Source organism: Indicator indicator, chromosome 10 (genome assembly GCF_027791375.1).
Source record: "Indicator indicator isolate 239-I01 chromosome 10, UM_Iind_1.1, whole genome shotgun sequence".
Classification (NCBI taxonomy): domain Eukaryota; kingdom Metazoa; phylum Chordata; class Aves; order Piciformes; family Indicatoridae; genus Indicator; species Indicator indicator.
Genome location: NC_072019.1, coordinates 4,890,704 through 4,907,770, shown reverse-complemented (window position 1 = coordinate 4,907,770; position 17,067 = coordinate 4,890,704). Strand labels below are relative to the sequence as shown.

The 17,067-nt window shown below is 39.2% G+C and overlaps 1 protein-coding gene across 1 annotated transcript in view; it reads left to right on the top strand.

The window, feature by feature from the left end:
- NTNG1 (netrin G1) overlaps window positions 1-14,658 on the top strand; it is a 153,667-nt gene extending 139,009 nt beyond the window's left edge. Inside the window, exon 9 of the mRNA XM_054384320.1 lies at window positions 14,432-14,658. Coding sequence (XP_054240295.1) covers window positions 14,432-14,658 — 227 coding nt within the window. The remainder of the gene's footprint in view (window positions 1-14,431) is intronic.
- Window positions 14,659-17,067: the final 2,409 nt, after the last annotated feature.

Sequence of the window (17,067 nt, the reverse complement as noted above, 5' to 3'; positions counted from 1 at the left end):
CTTTGAAGACTTGAGAATTTCATTTCCAAGGAGAGGAAAGAGAATTTCACCACATGTAGCTCTTTCTTTGAAGAGGTGAAGCTGCATTTTGATGGTGAGGCAATAAGCACTGACTAGCATCCAAAGAGAACAAGTTACTATCACAAGGTTCAAAAACCTGGCTTACTTCCTACTGGTTTCAAGAACAGGAGAATCCCACAATGAGATAAGGGCTGTTAGGGCAAGGAAAATCTTACTGAGGGCAAACACAGCATCCTTAACTCAGTCTTATTATGTTGGCATTATGCAGCTATCTGTAAGGAGGCTTCAGTGCTCAGCAAAAGAATCCTATTCCACATACTTTGCAGACAGAGTGTGCTGCAGCACAAATGTCTCAAAAATTAGGTGGAAGTTTTGAAATGCTGGGGAGAGACCTGACAGGCTGCATGTACACATCATCACTTCTGCAAAGGTTTGAACATTTGGGTCAAGATTTGCCCATCGATCAAAACAAAAGCCATATACAGCTACAATTTTTCTGCAGTGACCCAAGAGCTTTGTTAGTTCATGCAAAAGCATTACCAATTTAAAACACAACTGAAAAGATGCTTAGAGAGGTGTACACCAGTTATATCTATTCTTTATTCAGTGGCAACATGACAACATAGTGAGGGTGCTGCAGCAGCCCACGCTGCTCTGCACCATTAGAAGACCTTGACTGTTTTGCAAATACAAAACATTGAGCCAGCTAAGATGTGTTGAGCACCTCCCTCACCTCCTCCCACCCATCCTGGCTTTGGCCCAGATCCCTCAGTTGCAATTCCAGACATTCCCTTTAGCACTCATCTTTCTCTTTTAGCTTAACAGCTACTCGTTCTTGCAGTCTTCAGAAAACTAACATCCCACTCAGACCTGCCATGTTACCACTTAAGAAATGCTGTCTTACACAGGCATTTCACATTCCTGTCATGCTCTCGGCTCGCTGGGCCTATGTTTCAAACCTGGGCAGGAGCCACGCTGGTGTTTCTGCTGCTGCAGACAGAGGCAGCAGCAGCAGAGGTTCCCTTACATGCTGGCTAGCCATCCTTGCCACTTGGCTTCGTGCAGCAGGAGGAGGCCTGGTGTTTAGCCAAAGTGTCTTGACTCCTCACAAGGGTCCAAGCACAGACCAGCCCTACAAGAAGTCATCCTAGCTGGAATTGCAGCCTTTTTTCTTCCTTCAATGTCATGTGCACCCATCAGCTAGCACTCTGCACAGGCATGCAACAAACAGTAGCTCTCACCACAGCGGGCCACGTAAAGGAATACACACAGTCCAGGAGGAGCTGGGATTGAAGAAACCAGATCTCCAATGCCAAGGTTGCTGAAAGAGACAAGCATCTGATAGGAGTTGTGGGGCTTCAGGTTGTGTAAGGTAAGGGTATGCAAGGTGGGACGGCTGGGGACAGAGAACACGACTGGAGCCAAAGAGATAAACTTGTCAGGAAATACAGCTTCATCATCCAAATTCTATTTGGCATAAATGTGTTTCCATTTCCTCTGAGAGTTCTACAAACCAATATAATCAGACATTACCATTTAAAATACACTCAAACATTACATTTTAAAATATATAACATTCCAGAAGTACATTTTTGTAAAACTTGAGCATTTCTTACATGATCCTTCCTTCTCTAAACCCAAGGTGAGTATTTAAGTTTTTAAAAACTTCTCAGGAGCACGACTAAATGACCATGGATTTAGCTTTTCAGTCTTAAGTACAAGTGGAAGACTTAGAATTCTCTCTTCTCCCTGTGAGCAAAGGCTGAGGGACCTGGGTCTCTTTAGCCTGGAGAAGAGGAGCATGAGGGGTGACTTCGTGTTTATAAAGCTGTGAAGGGCAGTGTCAGGAGGACAGAGCCAGGCTCTGCTCAGTGAGTTCCCACGACAGGACAAGGGGCAACAGGGACAAGCTGGAGCAGAGGAGGTGCCATGGGAACAGAAGGGAAAACTTGGTCACTGTGAGAGTCACAGAGCCCTAGAGCAGGCTGCCCAGAAAGGTTGTGGAGTCTCCTTCTCTGGAGACATTCAAAACCCACCTGGATGCTTTCCTGTGTTACCTGCCTGGGGTGATCCTGCCATGGCAGGGGGGTTGGACGCTATGATCTTTCAAGGTCCTTTCTAATTCCTAATATTCCGTAAGTCTCACCATGAAGTTTACAAGTATTGGTACAATGTATCTAGAAATATAGAACATAGCCATTATATAGAGTAATTGATTTTGACTAGATTAATGCAGCTATCTTTGTTATTTTTCATCTCTGGCATGACTTGAAAATAAAGGTTGGAGAAAATAACTTGAAATAAAATGATGCAAGTATTTTGAAGTGAAATTATATTTTGCAGTTACCTGTTCCTTGGGGATCTTAGGTTATTTCAGTCTTCATTAATAATTAAATTTTAACACTTGTGCATCAGGGTTGATAAACAGAAATATGTTTGATAATCAGCTTGTCAAAAGTAATATAAGAACCTTAGAAAGCACAGAAGGAAACCATTGTTACTGATGAGAATCTTTCAACTCTGGACTTGTAAATATCTGTCATTTTCTTAACATTTTCTCATAGTAAACAATCTCCATCCGTATTTAGATGAATTATCTTTAGTTTATAGGCACACAGAAAGAGCTTTTCAGACATTAACCCCGAGGAACACATGCTGAGTGTTCTCTTTCTAAGACAGGTCTATTGTTATTCAGATGTTTTCTACACTGCAGCAAAATTGTAGAGTCGACCAAATGAGATAGGTGCAATTTTATCACTACTGCAATCACTTATTATCAGTTCCCAGCATAATAACGTTGTGAAAAATATGTAGATTGTCTGTATGTGTTCTTCATCTGCATGGATCAGTGTGTAATAATGAATCACAAACTCTAACTGCATGAGGAGGAACTTTGTTACACTGAGGGTGACAGAGCACTGGAACAGGCTGCCCAGGGGGGTTGTGGAGTCTCCTCTGGAGACCTTCAAAACCCACCTGGATGCATTCCTGTGCAGACTACCTTAAGTGATCCTGCTCTGGCAGGGGGGTTTGGACCTGATGATCTCTTGAGGTCCCTTCCAACCTCTGATATACTGTGATACTTATCAAAACATCACTTGTGAAAAGACAAATCATCGGAGCCGTTGAAATGTTGTTACCAGGCAATATCATTAGATTAACAGAGGCAGTTTTGTGTTTTGGTGGCAGCATCTTTTGGACATTTTTGCTGAATGGCATGATGTTACAAGTCAGTTTACACAGTGTTTTCACCTAAAAGAAAGGATCTGGATGTGCTAGAGCATGTCAAGAGAAGGGCCACAAGGATGATTAGAGTGCTGGAGCACCTCTCCTGTGAGGACAGACACAGAGAGTTGGGGCTGTTCAGTCTGAAGAAGAGAATGCTCCAAGAAGACCTTATTGTGGCCTTCTAGTATCTGAAGGGGGCCCACAAGAAAGCTGGGGAGGGACTTCTTAGGGTGTCAGTTAATGATAAGACTAGGGAGAATGGAACAAAACTAGAAATGGGTAGATTCAGATTGGATGTTACGAAGAAGTTCTTCACCATGAGGTTGGTGAGACACTGGAAGAGGTTGCTCAGGGAGGTGGTAGAAGCCTCATCCCTGGAGGTTTTTAAGGCCAGGCTGGATATGGCTCTGAGCAACCTGATCTAGTGTGAGGTGTCCCTGCCCATGGCAGGGGGGTGTTGCAACTAGATGATCCTTAAGGTCCCTTCCAACCCTAACAATTCTATGATTCTAAAACACTTGTTAAGCCTATCACAGTGCTTACACCTGCTTAGCACAGTACAGAAAACTAGTGTGCCTGAAAGTGAGCATCTCCTGTCTCTGTTCTCCCATCTAAAGGCTGCTCTGTCACAAATGCTCAATGATACCTAGAGCAAGTCTGTATGTAGGAATAAATGTTGGTGATGAAAACTATTGCAGAGCAGCTAATAACATCAATTATTTGATACATTCATTTATGAGTTCTCAATTTTGCTGAGTGCTATGCCAGCAGTTTGAGTCATCTTATTGATATTCCAATAAAAAGACTAGGAACGTAAAACATTGCACTAAATAAACTTCTACTTGCAGGACAGCCTATGATCCAGTGTATCTCAGAACAGAATTATGATGTAAGACTCTGCCTGTTGAGTGTCATTAATTTTTTAATTTTACTGTAAAAGCTAAAAATGGACAATAACAGATGGTATTTTTAAAGGCCAAGGTAAAGCAGAGGGGATAAAAAAACCTTTGCAAATCTTTGTCATGTTCCTGATATATGAATATGAAGCTGTGAAAGTTCTGATTGGTGAGACTGGAGCTTCATACATGACATTGGTATTTCAAACTGTCAGAATGTTTAACCATCTTCTACAACTGCATATTCCTTTGCTAAACTTCATAACAGAGTGCCTCCAAACTCCCTTGGAAACAGTCATCAGTGTATCTAATAATCAGTGCAATCAAATAAATAGAACAGCAATCCAGTGGATCTGTGTTCATCCCCTTCTTTTGCTAGCATAGGCAAATCATTTGACTTCCCTAGGCATCAGCTTCTCTGTTGTTCATAGGCAAAACTCCTCCTCTGAAGAGCTTGGAGAGACCTACAGGGTGGTGGGTTTATCTCTATTCTAGAGCTAGCTCCACAAAAGGACTCTGAAGCATTGCTGCCACATTCAAAACAATAAATTAGTGTCTATTCAGAAAGATCTCCTGACTCTCAGCATTTTTCCTCAAAGAAAAATATATCCCTCATGTTTCTTAGGAACTATACAAATGTTTGACCTTTACCTTTGCATTGTAACTGATGTCCTGAATGTTCATCTCCTGAGAGATTCTACACCATTTACTTGGCACTTTGCTGGTTTGGTCTCCTATAGTAGACTGTTATCTGGTATCTTAAATATCCCTGCAAGAGGATATGTAAAGACATATAAATATAAACATGGCTTTGCCTTTACTTCTTGACACTTATCTGATAAGTCACATTTACTGAAGTGTGACTTCTTTTGTTACATACTCATTACATTTGAATATCTTTGATATTGAAGATAGTGTAATTAAAGATTACTGATTCTGTTACAAACACTGTGTTTAAAAGTGAGTCATAAAGTCTATTTCCAGTATAAGTTCGTTACTAATTTTTCCAAACATCCCATGCAATTAGCCCTAAGCAGAAGTAGCAAGAAGAAAATCTGCAACATTCAAATTGGTTTTGATCATAAAAAACTTTAGAATCAATGTTCAAAGTTTGAGTTGACATGAATATAGCATCTTCTGTGCAAAAAAAAAAAAATAGATACAACTAAGTCTGCTTTTTAAAATTATCCATTAGAATGCTAAATTATTACTTTGAAATCAAAGAATTTTTCTACACTATGTTTGCTCAGCACAGCAAACAAAATTTGCAGAACCAGTCGTACTCTGAGTGATACTAAACCAACTATTAAAAATTCAGCTTTTTCTTAACACTAAAACCAGGACATATATTACTGAGCTACAACTGTGGTGCTTTGGGCAATAAAAGCTTAAGTAGCACATTAGTCTCCTTTATCAAACATATCAAGAACACTTCTGCTCAACTTGCCAGGGAATACACACACATGCACAACTACACCGCTATTTGGGGAGCAAAACCTCGGGAGAGGATAAATATTTTAAATACTCTCATTAAAGAACATAAGATTACCAAATAATTTTAAATTTCTCACTCTGCAGTTCACAAATAATTTTAAGTTTTGTGTACAAAGAATTTCATGATCCAGGACCATGCAGATGTTCTGAGGAATAGCAATGTATCCAGCATTTGTGCTCATTGTGGAATTAATACCATCACTAACAGCAGCCAACAACACATTCTCTCACTCACTCTCTCCCCTTCCTTAAAAACAAACAAACAAACAAAAAATTAGAAAAATCTAGTCCTTTAAATCATTCAAAAATATTTTCAGTTGTGATTATCTTCTCTGGTTCTGCTGCCAAATAAAGTAATAAGTGTGGGTTTTGAAAGTTTCAATGCAAGATTCATTAAAGAATGGCAGAAAGAGAAACTTCTGCCTTTGTAAACACAGAGAAATTATTTGTATTCTTTTGTATCAGAAAAAAAATAATTATTGCAAGTCAAACACAGAAACAGTTAAGGATTCAGGAACATTCAGCCTTTTATATAATTCACAATCACATATTAGAATTGCTGACCTTTGCACGCTCCTGCTTTGGTTTACTCTCCAGGCTTCTGCCTTTTTGTGCTTTCTGTAAAAACAACACTTGTTGCAGGTCTGTTGAATAGTTCTTGGGAACTTTTAAGGAAATACCGTTGTGAGGCTTGAAGCTGAAAGTGCTGCTGTTTAGGCAAAGCCATCCCGATAGCTCATCCTCTTTTCCTTTTGGAAAGGACTGAACTGCCTGACCATCAGTGTCTGTGCCGTTGCTGGGGGAGGTCTCCAGAACAGGGTCCGTTTTGCAGCACCCAAGCCAGGCAAGCAGAGCAACTCCGTTAGTAATAACAGGGACAGTCACAGCCTGCAGATTGCCAGACAAACCTGTAGTGGGGAGGAAGGTCTCAGGTTATACCAGGAGGTCAACATGCAGGGCCAGGACCCACCAGGTCACTCCAGCAAGGACCAAGGCAAGGGCGTGAGTTAAAAATACACTTTCAGACCTGTAGGCAGAGGGTGCTTGAGTGGAGACCTCAGATGAGATGTAGCTCTTGGTCACAACCTGGGGGTTTCCAGAGAGCCATGTCCAGGTTGCACAGCTGCACTGGATCAGAGCAGATGTCAAACATGGACAGTGGAGAGCCTGCAGGAGAGCAGCAGGCAGCCCAGAGCAGTCAGAACCTACCTGCACACCCAGGGCCCCAACAAGCTGGCATCCCCCTGGCAGGCATCCTGCCACCACTCTTACAAGTCTAAATCTCTCATAGGTTTTCCAGCTCCTTGTAAATGTCTGACATGCCCTCTGGCACCTATACCAGCAGTAGCTACTTGCATTTAGGGAACCAAATCCCACCTTCCAAATAGGCACAGGGCTGTTTGATGACCACTTCATCTTCTGTACCTGAGGAGTTTTTGTGCTTAGCTAGTCTTTATTGATGGTGGTTACATCCAAACCCTGACCTTGCTGTTGGCACTAGACTAGAATAACGCTGTAGTTTCAATTGCTTTTCTTCCTAGTTAAGGAAAGAGAAGACAGATGATGTAAGAATGCTCATTTATCTCCAGGAAGATAGAAATAATGGCTCTGCAGCTTACAGCTTTGTAAGTGGAATATGAATGATAGAGGTATGTAGTCCCTTTTGAGCAACTAAAGCTATGATCTAGTTTATTGCTCTCCTGAGATTATCCTAAAATATGATAAGGGTCAGAGCAACTCAGTGGTGCTCCTCAACAAGCAAAGCAATAAGAAGGCGGGGCTAGGGGGCGGAATATCTTTTTCCCCACTTTGGGAATCATCCTCTTTTGAAGAAGTATGACATTGGAACCATCCTAATCAGAAGACTGAAAGGTTAATCAATCATTTCCTGAAACTGAGGAATATTTGAAGGTATTATCTCAATCATAATTCTTAGATAACTAAATCTGGATTAATCATTTTCAACCATTTTAACAAGCAATCTTCTTGTTTCTGCCAAAGCTACAGTGGCTTTTCTATCATGCAAGAGTATCATTTGCCAAATTCAGTTCTCCCCCTTGCCCTTTTGATGTATTTCTTGACTATCATTTGCCAAATTCAGTTCTCCCCCTTGCCCTTTTGATGTATCTCTTCTCATTATCGCGTATTAACTAAATCCAAAGATTTTTAGATTAAGAACAGAAAGTGAGAAAGACCATACAACCTGTGAAATAGAGTAACTTTCTACCTGAGCTATCTTTATACCTTCATTAAAATAAAATTCGTTCTGTAGAGGATTTTGTGCTTTCAGCAGTGAAGCATAATCGACTAAGCTTACCCATGTGGCTGCTGGGATAAATTGGTACCTGTTTACAAGAGACAGGGATCACCATCCATTCTGTGGATGTGCACTCAGGAGAACTCTGAACAGTCACTGTGTCTTGGAGAAACTCTGAAAACTTTTCCTGCAATTTGATTAGAACTGGCTTAGCTTTAATGTGAGAATTGTGCAGAAAGCGCAGAAATGACACGTAGGCAAACAAACCACAGATTCCACCAGAAGCTTTCAAACACAGCACCTCTGTTAGCCACTTACTTTCTGGAAACTTAATAAAACTGCTTTGATTAAAAACAAACAAAAAAAAAACAATTCAAGTGTCATTTTGCTTGTGCCTAGGATGGACATTTCTAAGGGGAGTCGAGATAGAGATATCTGCCTTTAGAAGCTACTGTCACTTGGTCAGTGTGTGATTTCCTTGTATTGTTGGCAATACAATTAATATCAACATTGTTTCAACTTTGCAACAGAGATCTTTGCATTAATGGTTTGTCATTTCATGACTCATTTTGACACATGAAGATGCGCTTACACTTGTATTGTCTATACTGATTTGTCTTAACTTCAGAATATGACTTGGTAGAAAAGAACAAACCAGTTGTCTTTTCAGGCTGTCAAAGCATCTACTTTGCATTCATCCTAAGGCAGTTTCACTGATCCCACTACAGTAAATGCTGAATTAGCGTCACTTAAAAAAAAAAATCATAATGAGTATCTCATTTAAAAGAGCAGTAAGTGTTCTTCAGGTATGTCTGTGGTCTAAAGCCACTGGAGAAGTCTGACCAACACTGATGTGTATTTGTGGTAGCAAAAAATATTTTTAAATCATCTGGCAGTAAATGTAACTGGTAATAATACGTTAAATCCTTACAGTAATATAACAGTAGACCTGGAAGACACAGGGTGGAAAAAGTGACAAAACCTCCCAGTCAGTTATTATCCACTGGTTATTCAAACGAATACAATTCTTAAGTTATAAAAAGCTGAGTTTTTTGTCATGTGCTGTGCAAAACTAATTGTAGCAGCAATAGTTGTAACCTTTGAGAAGAAGCCAGACTACTTATTTTCCCCATGCCCCTTATGTCCTCATACTACTCTACACAGATGAAATCTTGAGCAGAGATATCTTTAACATATAACATGTATAGATTGCACTTTTAGGATTGTTTCCAAACAATGGGAATAATTTGGGTTTGCTCACTGGCAATTTGGTCATTTATGTTCTGATACAACTTGAAACGAGTTTAAACCTTTGCATTTAAATGAGACTAAGTGGTTTGCGTTCCCCAATTTCATTAATAACTGTTTGACAAATCGTGAGAAAACCATTACTAAGCCCTCACAGCAGCAGAAGTTTTCTTGTGCATGTTTGCTGTATGTATGTGTAGATATCTGCATTCTTACTAGGCATACACACATTTTTCTCATTTGTTGCTATTTCTTTTATATTCTGTAATTGCTTTGACCATTTATTAAGTTATCACATTTTGAGAGGTCAATTACAGAATATTTATTTGTAGCAATTAATTTTCCACTTGACAAGAAATTCCCTGTGCTCAGCCTCAATGTACTGAACTGCTTTATGTTCAGTCAATTTTTCATGGCATTTCAATGTGCATTTCATTTACAGCTCTCTGTATATAGACACCCACTACATATACTGAAGCTACCTTTGAACATCCTTACTGCAAACATGGCTTTCAGGGTGCTTGGGTTTTTATTCACTTATGCCAGGACAGGATATTCTATTTGCATGTGTACTGAAAACTTCCACATAAATTATTTCAAGCAATATTCTTATTACTAGATAAGAAGTACCAAGGAAACAGATGCATTAGAGATGTAAACAGCTAAGAATAATTTCTTCAGCCACTAGATATGCATGCTTTCAAAGTTTTCAACAATGGGTAGAATCCAAGGTCAAAAAAACCTCATTATTTCAGTTGTACCACTCACACAAACCACTGATAAATAGTATAAAAAAGAATTCACTGCAGCAGAACTAGGGTCGAAGCTTGCATCAGTGCTTTAGCATAGACAAAATGTTGTGCATTATATTCAGAGCTGTCAAGCCACCTATCTGTCCAGGGACTGTAACACTCATGATCTGGGAGACAAAAAAGGAGAAAAGTGAAGAGATTATTTTTAAAAGAGAGAGATGGCTGTGACAGATGATATCAGAAACAGAGCACAATGAAGAAAACTATGATGAGAGAGATCATATAAAACATTGCTTGAAATTAAAAACCAGAATTCAAGAAAGGAAGCAAGGATCTCTGAGAAAAAAATGTTCTTTCTGTTACTTCATCATTAATGGTCTTAATGTTGTTCCCACAAACAAACGAAAATGTCATTAAAAATACAGATTTTGATACAGAACATGAACCTATCCTTTTGAATACATTCAGTTCTTTTAAAGTCAATACCCTGCCCTTTCTCCTACTCATGTGGCTGACTCACCTGACTAAGATGGGACTGTAGGCAAGCTGTACAAACATTAAGGGCATGGCAGATGGGAGAAGGTAGGAGAGGGTACAACAGGCAGGAAAGTTCTGTATTGCCAGGCTCACCACTCCTACTGCTTGGGGAAAAGAAAAAGCCAAGGGCCAAGCACATACTGGGGCTCCAGCAGCCCTACCTGCACCCACCAGCACCAGGTGCAGCAGCTCTCCTTAAGCTTCAGCAGCGCAATGGGTCTGCAGGGTCCTGGCATTCCTGCCCTGTTCAGCAGCTCCCAGGTCACTTATTGCCTTCTCTAAGTAAAGCCTAGAACACCTTATATTTCAGAAGAGGCTCTAACACCTATCTTAACAAAACAAAACAAAACAAAAAAAAGACTGTGTTAATGTTAGAACAACTGTTAATTTTCTTAAAAGCAATTAATATACTTGCCTTGCTTTGGCCTTGGCAGCGTGTCATCTACTTTCAAGGCACAAATTTTGTTTTCAATTGCAGTGAATGTGCTCCACTGGAAGTGTTTTTCTCATGCTGCTGACATGCTACACTCATTAGCTGTTACTAATCAAGTTCTTCAACTGAATAAACATAATTAGTTAATATACAAGCTTTAAAACTAATCCTGACCATGCTTTCAGGATAGTAGAAATGGTATTTGAGAATAAAATTAAAACAAAATTGGCAAAAAAAAATTCATAACATTTTCAGAACCGTTTCATTTCACAGTATCACAGTATATCAGAGGTTGGAAGGGACCTCAAGAGATCATCAGGTCCAACCCCCCTGCAGGATCACTTAGGGTAGTCTGCACAGGAACACATCCAGGTGGGTTTTGAAGGTCTCCAGAGAAGACTCCACAACCACCCTGGGCAGCCTGTTCCAGTGCTGCATCACCCTCACTGTAAAGAAGTTTCTCCTCACATTGAGGTGAAATCTTCTATGTTCAAGTTTGAACCCATTGTTCCTTGTCTTATCACTGTGAACCAGCCAAAAGAGCCTGGCCCCCACCACTTGACACCCACCCCTCAGATATTTATACACATTGATGAGATCCCCTTCTCTTCTCTAGACTAAATAGCCCTAGGGCTCTCAGTCTCTCTTCATAGAGGAGATTCATCTTCCATATTACCACAACTGCTGTCTGCATTGTCCATCTATATCACGTGTGTGTGTGCGCAAGAGAAAGAGACACAGGGCCAAAAGTAAGAAATAGAAAGCAGAGACAATACAAGATTAACCAATTGAGAATTTCCAGATACATAGCAGTTTGGTGAGAACATGAAAATCTACCCGTTCTTATCCTAACGTGTTCCTGTGGGCAACCTTTTAAAACCATACAAGAACAGTGAAGGAGAAGCTTTTGTTCCATCCCTTAAGTACATTTTTTTAATTTTCTAAAGAGAAATAAGTGGTTTGGTTTAAAAATCATCATCTCTAATTTTGTAGACAGCAATAGCACACAGTAATAAGACAAAGACCAATGGATACAAACTTGAACATAAAAGGTTTCACCTCAGTGTGATGAGAGACTTCTTTACAGTGAGTGTGACAGAGCACTGGAACAGGCTGCCCAGAGAGATTGTGGAATGTCCTTCTCCAGAGACTTTCAAAACCCACCTGGATGCATTCCTGTGCAGCCTGCCCTAGTTGATCCTGCTTTTGGCAGGAAGGCTAGACTCAATCTCTGAAGGTCCCTTCCGAACTCTAAGATTTTGTGATTCTCTGATTAGAGGCATTTGACAGCAGCCTGCATCAGCGTGAAAGGCACCACGACCAGCATCTAGCAAAACCCACTTCAGCCACCCATCTCCAGCAACATGGAACTACAGATCAGATTCTGGGCTGATGGCCCTCTTGAAATATCAGGTTCAAAATAAGTTTAAAAATAAGAAAGCTATTGAAAAATTGATTTGGGAAAATGTGGATAATATATTCTGTGCTGAACACAGACCGAAGTGTCTCACCTGCTGTTTAAGAAGAGATACTGAACTATTGAATTCCACTCAGTACTTCGAGACAAGCAATGGTCAGTATTGATTGGACAGATATTTCACCATTTTCATTGCCTGAACTGTAGGAAGCATCCCAGCAATGAGTGTTCTAGAACAAGCACATTCATCAGCTGCACCATCAGATAAAGTATTCTGATTATGCATACTGATGTGGCTAAACATGCACAACATTAATAACAAAGTCAGCCTTAAAGATACATAGCCTCAGTTATAAGAGATGTACCTAAAATACTGACTTTTAAATACAGTTCATTTTTTCAGCCTGTTGTATTTTTCTGGGTAGTTAATCTCATCACATTTATTTGGTGATGATTTACTGTTGCTTGTACACAGTCTAAACACTATTTTCTGTAGTGTATGTATAGACTGTTAAAATTCAGACATATGACTGTCATCAGTATGTGGGGTTGGTGCTTCAATATTCAATTTCTGACATTACAATTCAGGAACTGGACAACAATGTTAAATCCATAGCTCTTAGTAAAAAACTTTACTAAAGGAATCACTAAAAAAAAAAACCACAAAAATTTTTGTCTCTTAATTGCATCTATGAGTTTCTAAGAACTGTGTTATTATTTGGCCCACTTGGATGATGCAGAACATTAGAAAGCAGTTAAGCAGTTGTCAGAGAGTTCTCTAGAGTGAGAAAATAATTTTTCTGAAAGCAAGGCAGGACAGATAAGGTTTCCAGTACAGCTGCTGGTCCAGTACAGCAACTGATCCAGTTTTAGTTTTCATAATGTTTGGGTTGCTTTTAAAAATAAGTAAATCAATATTTATGAAACTGTACCTTTTTTGCAGCAATAAATAGTAATGTTTACAGTAAAATTAACATTTTCCCCATTCTGAATTATTTAGGGTATTTCCAGACTAAGGTATGCATAAGCAGCAGAGAGCCTTAAGCTTACTTCTCACACAAATAATATTTTGCCCGATTCTCTGGGTGGAAATCTTTACTGCTACATTCTGCCTAGACAGTAGGTGCAAGATATTTATTAAAATTGCCTCTCCTATGGAAGACAGAGCTGTAATCTAGCACATATTCCATTAGTGATATCATCAGGAATAAAACAGAGATTGACACCTTCAAGTAGTATGTTCCTCATATTTCAACATATTTACCTAGTGACATTTTTCCATTTATATTAAGCAATAAATAAGCAAAACTGCCAATTTTCCAAATACAGCTCTAAGACTTTTGCCTGTGTTATTTTAACTCCTGTGTCAAGTATGACTTCTGAAGTTGCTATATCAGGCTACAATATCTAACTACGATATTTTTAAGACATCAGTTGCTCTTGAAGCAAAGTAGTAAATCTAATTAAGAAGAAATATTTGATCTGTAATGGAAATAACATTATCTTTTATTTCCATATGTGTATACCATATAATCCCCATCCAATAGCATGCTGAATTTCCTGCCTGTGCTCCCCTTTTCCCTTTTTTTTTTTTTTTTTTTTGGGGGGGGGATAGTTTCTTCCAGATCATTAATATATGCAGTCCTTGATTATAAAACTGTGCTTTATCATACAGACCTCTTTACTTCAGCAAAGCCATGTTACATTTTTAACCACTGTTCATGCTTTCCAAAAAAAAATAGCTGTAGATACATTTCACCTTTCAGATAACACCACACCCACCTACAGTTCTTGCTCAGTGGTAACTATAAAGGCACCGACAATGGCACGGGGCAGGTAGTGATATTCATGTTAACTCCTTATTAATTCATTAATTAAATATTATCATAGTCAGTGGACTGAAGTGAACAATATGGTTCTCCAAGGCTAGAGCAAACATAAACAAATAAATATTTTTTTTTTAAAATAAAACAAAACTTAAACAAAATCAGACTTGAACTGCTTTAAAGCACACATCTCCTGTTTACAATCTCAGGAAGTGGGGACGGGGGGAAATGCTTTAATTCTGGTTTTATTGCAGAGCTTCTTATGTAGAAGAACTTACGTTTATTCTGCTTCTCTTTCCCTCTCTCCCTCGCTATCTTTCAGCAAATGTGTGTGACAATGAACTCCTGCACTGCCAGAACGGAGGGACGTGCATCAACAACGTGCGATGCCAGTGCCCTCCAGCCTACACTGGCATTTTATGTGAGAAGTTGAAGTGTGAAAGGGATCCAGGAGGCTGCAGTCAAAACTCCGGCCAGGGGGCAATATCACACAGGCCTCTGTTACTGCTGACTGCTCTACTAGGAGCAACTGGACTCTGCATATGCTAGACTCCGTATGGTTGACGGCATCACATCCAGACCGCTTCAGATGAATGTGCCACATCAAAACAAAACAAAATCCAAGCGTTTGCTACTGAAATTTAAAAAGGAAGAAAAGAGAGGTTAAAAAATAACTACATACAAACTAGAAGGCCTAACTGAACTAAGCCATATTAATCAGTTACGGACAGGGCTACGAGTCAAGACTGTTCACCTCCGACTCGAGGCAAGTTGGCAGCTGCCTATTCTGTCAAATCAATGCTAGCTGCAAAGCTCGCACAGGACTGAAACGGCTTTGACAGCTCCCAGAACGGGAAGAGATTTTACAAACCGTTTGCTGCTCCTCTATGGTGCGCTACTGTACCTCCGCCCGGAGCGTGGACCGACCAAATAAAGGCATTCTTTGCTGTCAGTGCATTGTGGGTATAAGGAAATCTGTGAAAGCTGCCATATTGGCCTGCTTCAGTCCCCGAATCCTTTCCAACCTGTGCTTTAGTGAACGTTGCTCTGTAACCCTTGTTGGTTGAAAGATTTCTTTGTCTGATGTTAGTGATGCACATGTGTAACAGCCCCCCCTGATAAAACTCAAGCCAGTCATATCCTTGTATACCTTAGCAGCACCGCATCAGTAAGATGCTGTGTTCACCTACTGTACAAGAGTGGCTCTAGGACAAAAAGTGTATTTATCCTTTTGTATTCAAATGAAGTTATTTTTCTTGAAATAATGTACAATGTAGATTTTTTGTATTATTGCCTATTTGTGTTACCAGACAATTTGTTAATGTATTTAATTCTAATCAGATAAGAGAAAAAAATATTACTTTTTATTTAGTCCTTTTATTTTTTCTTTTCTTTTTTTTTCCTTTCATTTTATTGTGCAGAGATTTCTCTGTATGGGCAACGTGCTGGCATCAAAGAATATCAGTTTACATATATAACGAGTGTAATAAGATTCCACCAAAGGACATTCTAAATGTTTTCTTGTTGCTTTAACACTGGAAGATTTCAAAGAATAAAAATTCCTGCATAAACAGTTCCAGGATGATGTATTGCTATTTCTTAAGGCCTTTTTTAGAAAACAACAACAAAATGATCACTTTGCAATTTAGTAGTATGTGCAAGAAAAACAGTTTCAACAGTGGAAATTACATCCTAACAATCTAGTTTGGTTTTATTTTTACTACTGCCATTATTTTTGCAAACCATTTTAAACATAAAGGACATCATCTGCTTGAGGAAGATTTCATCAAATCCCAGGCTTGGAGAAGGTATGAAAAGATGAACAGTTCTCATCTTTGTTCTCTCAGTTAATCACAAAAATTATTCCAAGAATAATTTAGTATTATAGAAACTAGCCTGTAATTGATACCATTATTGTGGATTCTGGCAGTCATGAAGTACATATAGCCACAGTTTATATTGTTTCTCCAAAAGCTTCATTAAAATGATATGGTTATGTATGTACTAGAGTCTGCCTAAGAAACTGCAAAAACAGCAGCAATCACAAAAAAAAAAGCATCAAGATTTAACTTTTAATAAAGTCAAGTTTAATATTTAGAAGGAATGTCAAAATATACAGCAGCAAGTAGATAAAAAGTGCTGCTCCAGCAAATAAAGTTTGTTGCAAGTATTGCCCAAGGTGTAATAAATTCTAGTTTCTGCCTTTTATTAGGCCAATTACTGAGTGTGACAGAAAAGGATAGCGAGAATAGAGAGGCAAGCCAAAACCACAGCAGCGTTTCAAAGTCCCGGGGAAAAAAAATCAAATCAAAAGGTAGCAAGACACTGTGAATTCATTTCCTGGCAATTTTCATCGTAATAGCTGTAAATATTTTACCAACATAATAGCCTAGTGTGGAAAACAATCAGCAAAAGAATAATTCCTGAGAGAAAGAAATTCTGCTCTGTCTGCCTCTTCCAAATGGGGAACAGAGCAGAATTTAGGGCGCTGCCTTCTTGGATAAGCTCTTTCTGCTGAGGAAGCAAGTTTTGCAGGGCAGTACCCAGAAACAGGTAGGCAAATCAGGTCTTCACTTCTAAAAGAATCCTATGGAGATGATGATGACAAAGACAACAAGCTGGTGCTTGTTCAGGCTGTCACCAGGGCCCTTCACGTAAAATGTTCGCTATGCAGACTGCCACTCTCGTTCAGTGGCCTGAGTAAGATAAGGCAAAGATAAATTAAGAGCTTGGGTGGTTGCCAGCCATGGCCTACAAGATATTGTAGATATATATTAGAAGGATGTTCATGACAACAAACAGAGAATTACATTGCAGACTCAAATGAGAAATATAAATGCTAATACAAGCGGACATGCAGAGCTGGAGATTACCTACAATTAAGTGGATTTCTGACAGTAAAACATGGAATTTAAGTTTTCTTAAAGCTTATTAGCACAGACCACATTCAGATTGTGT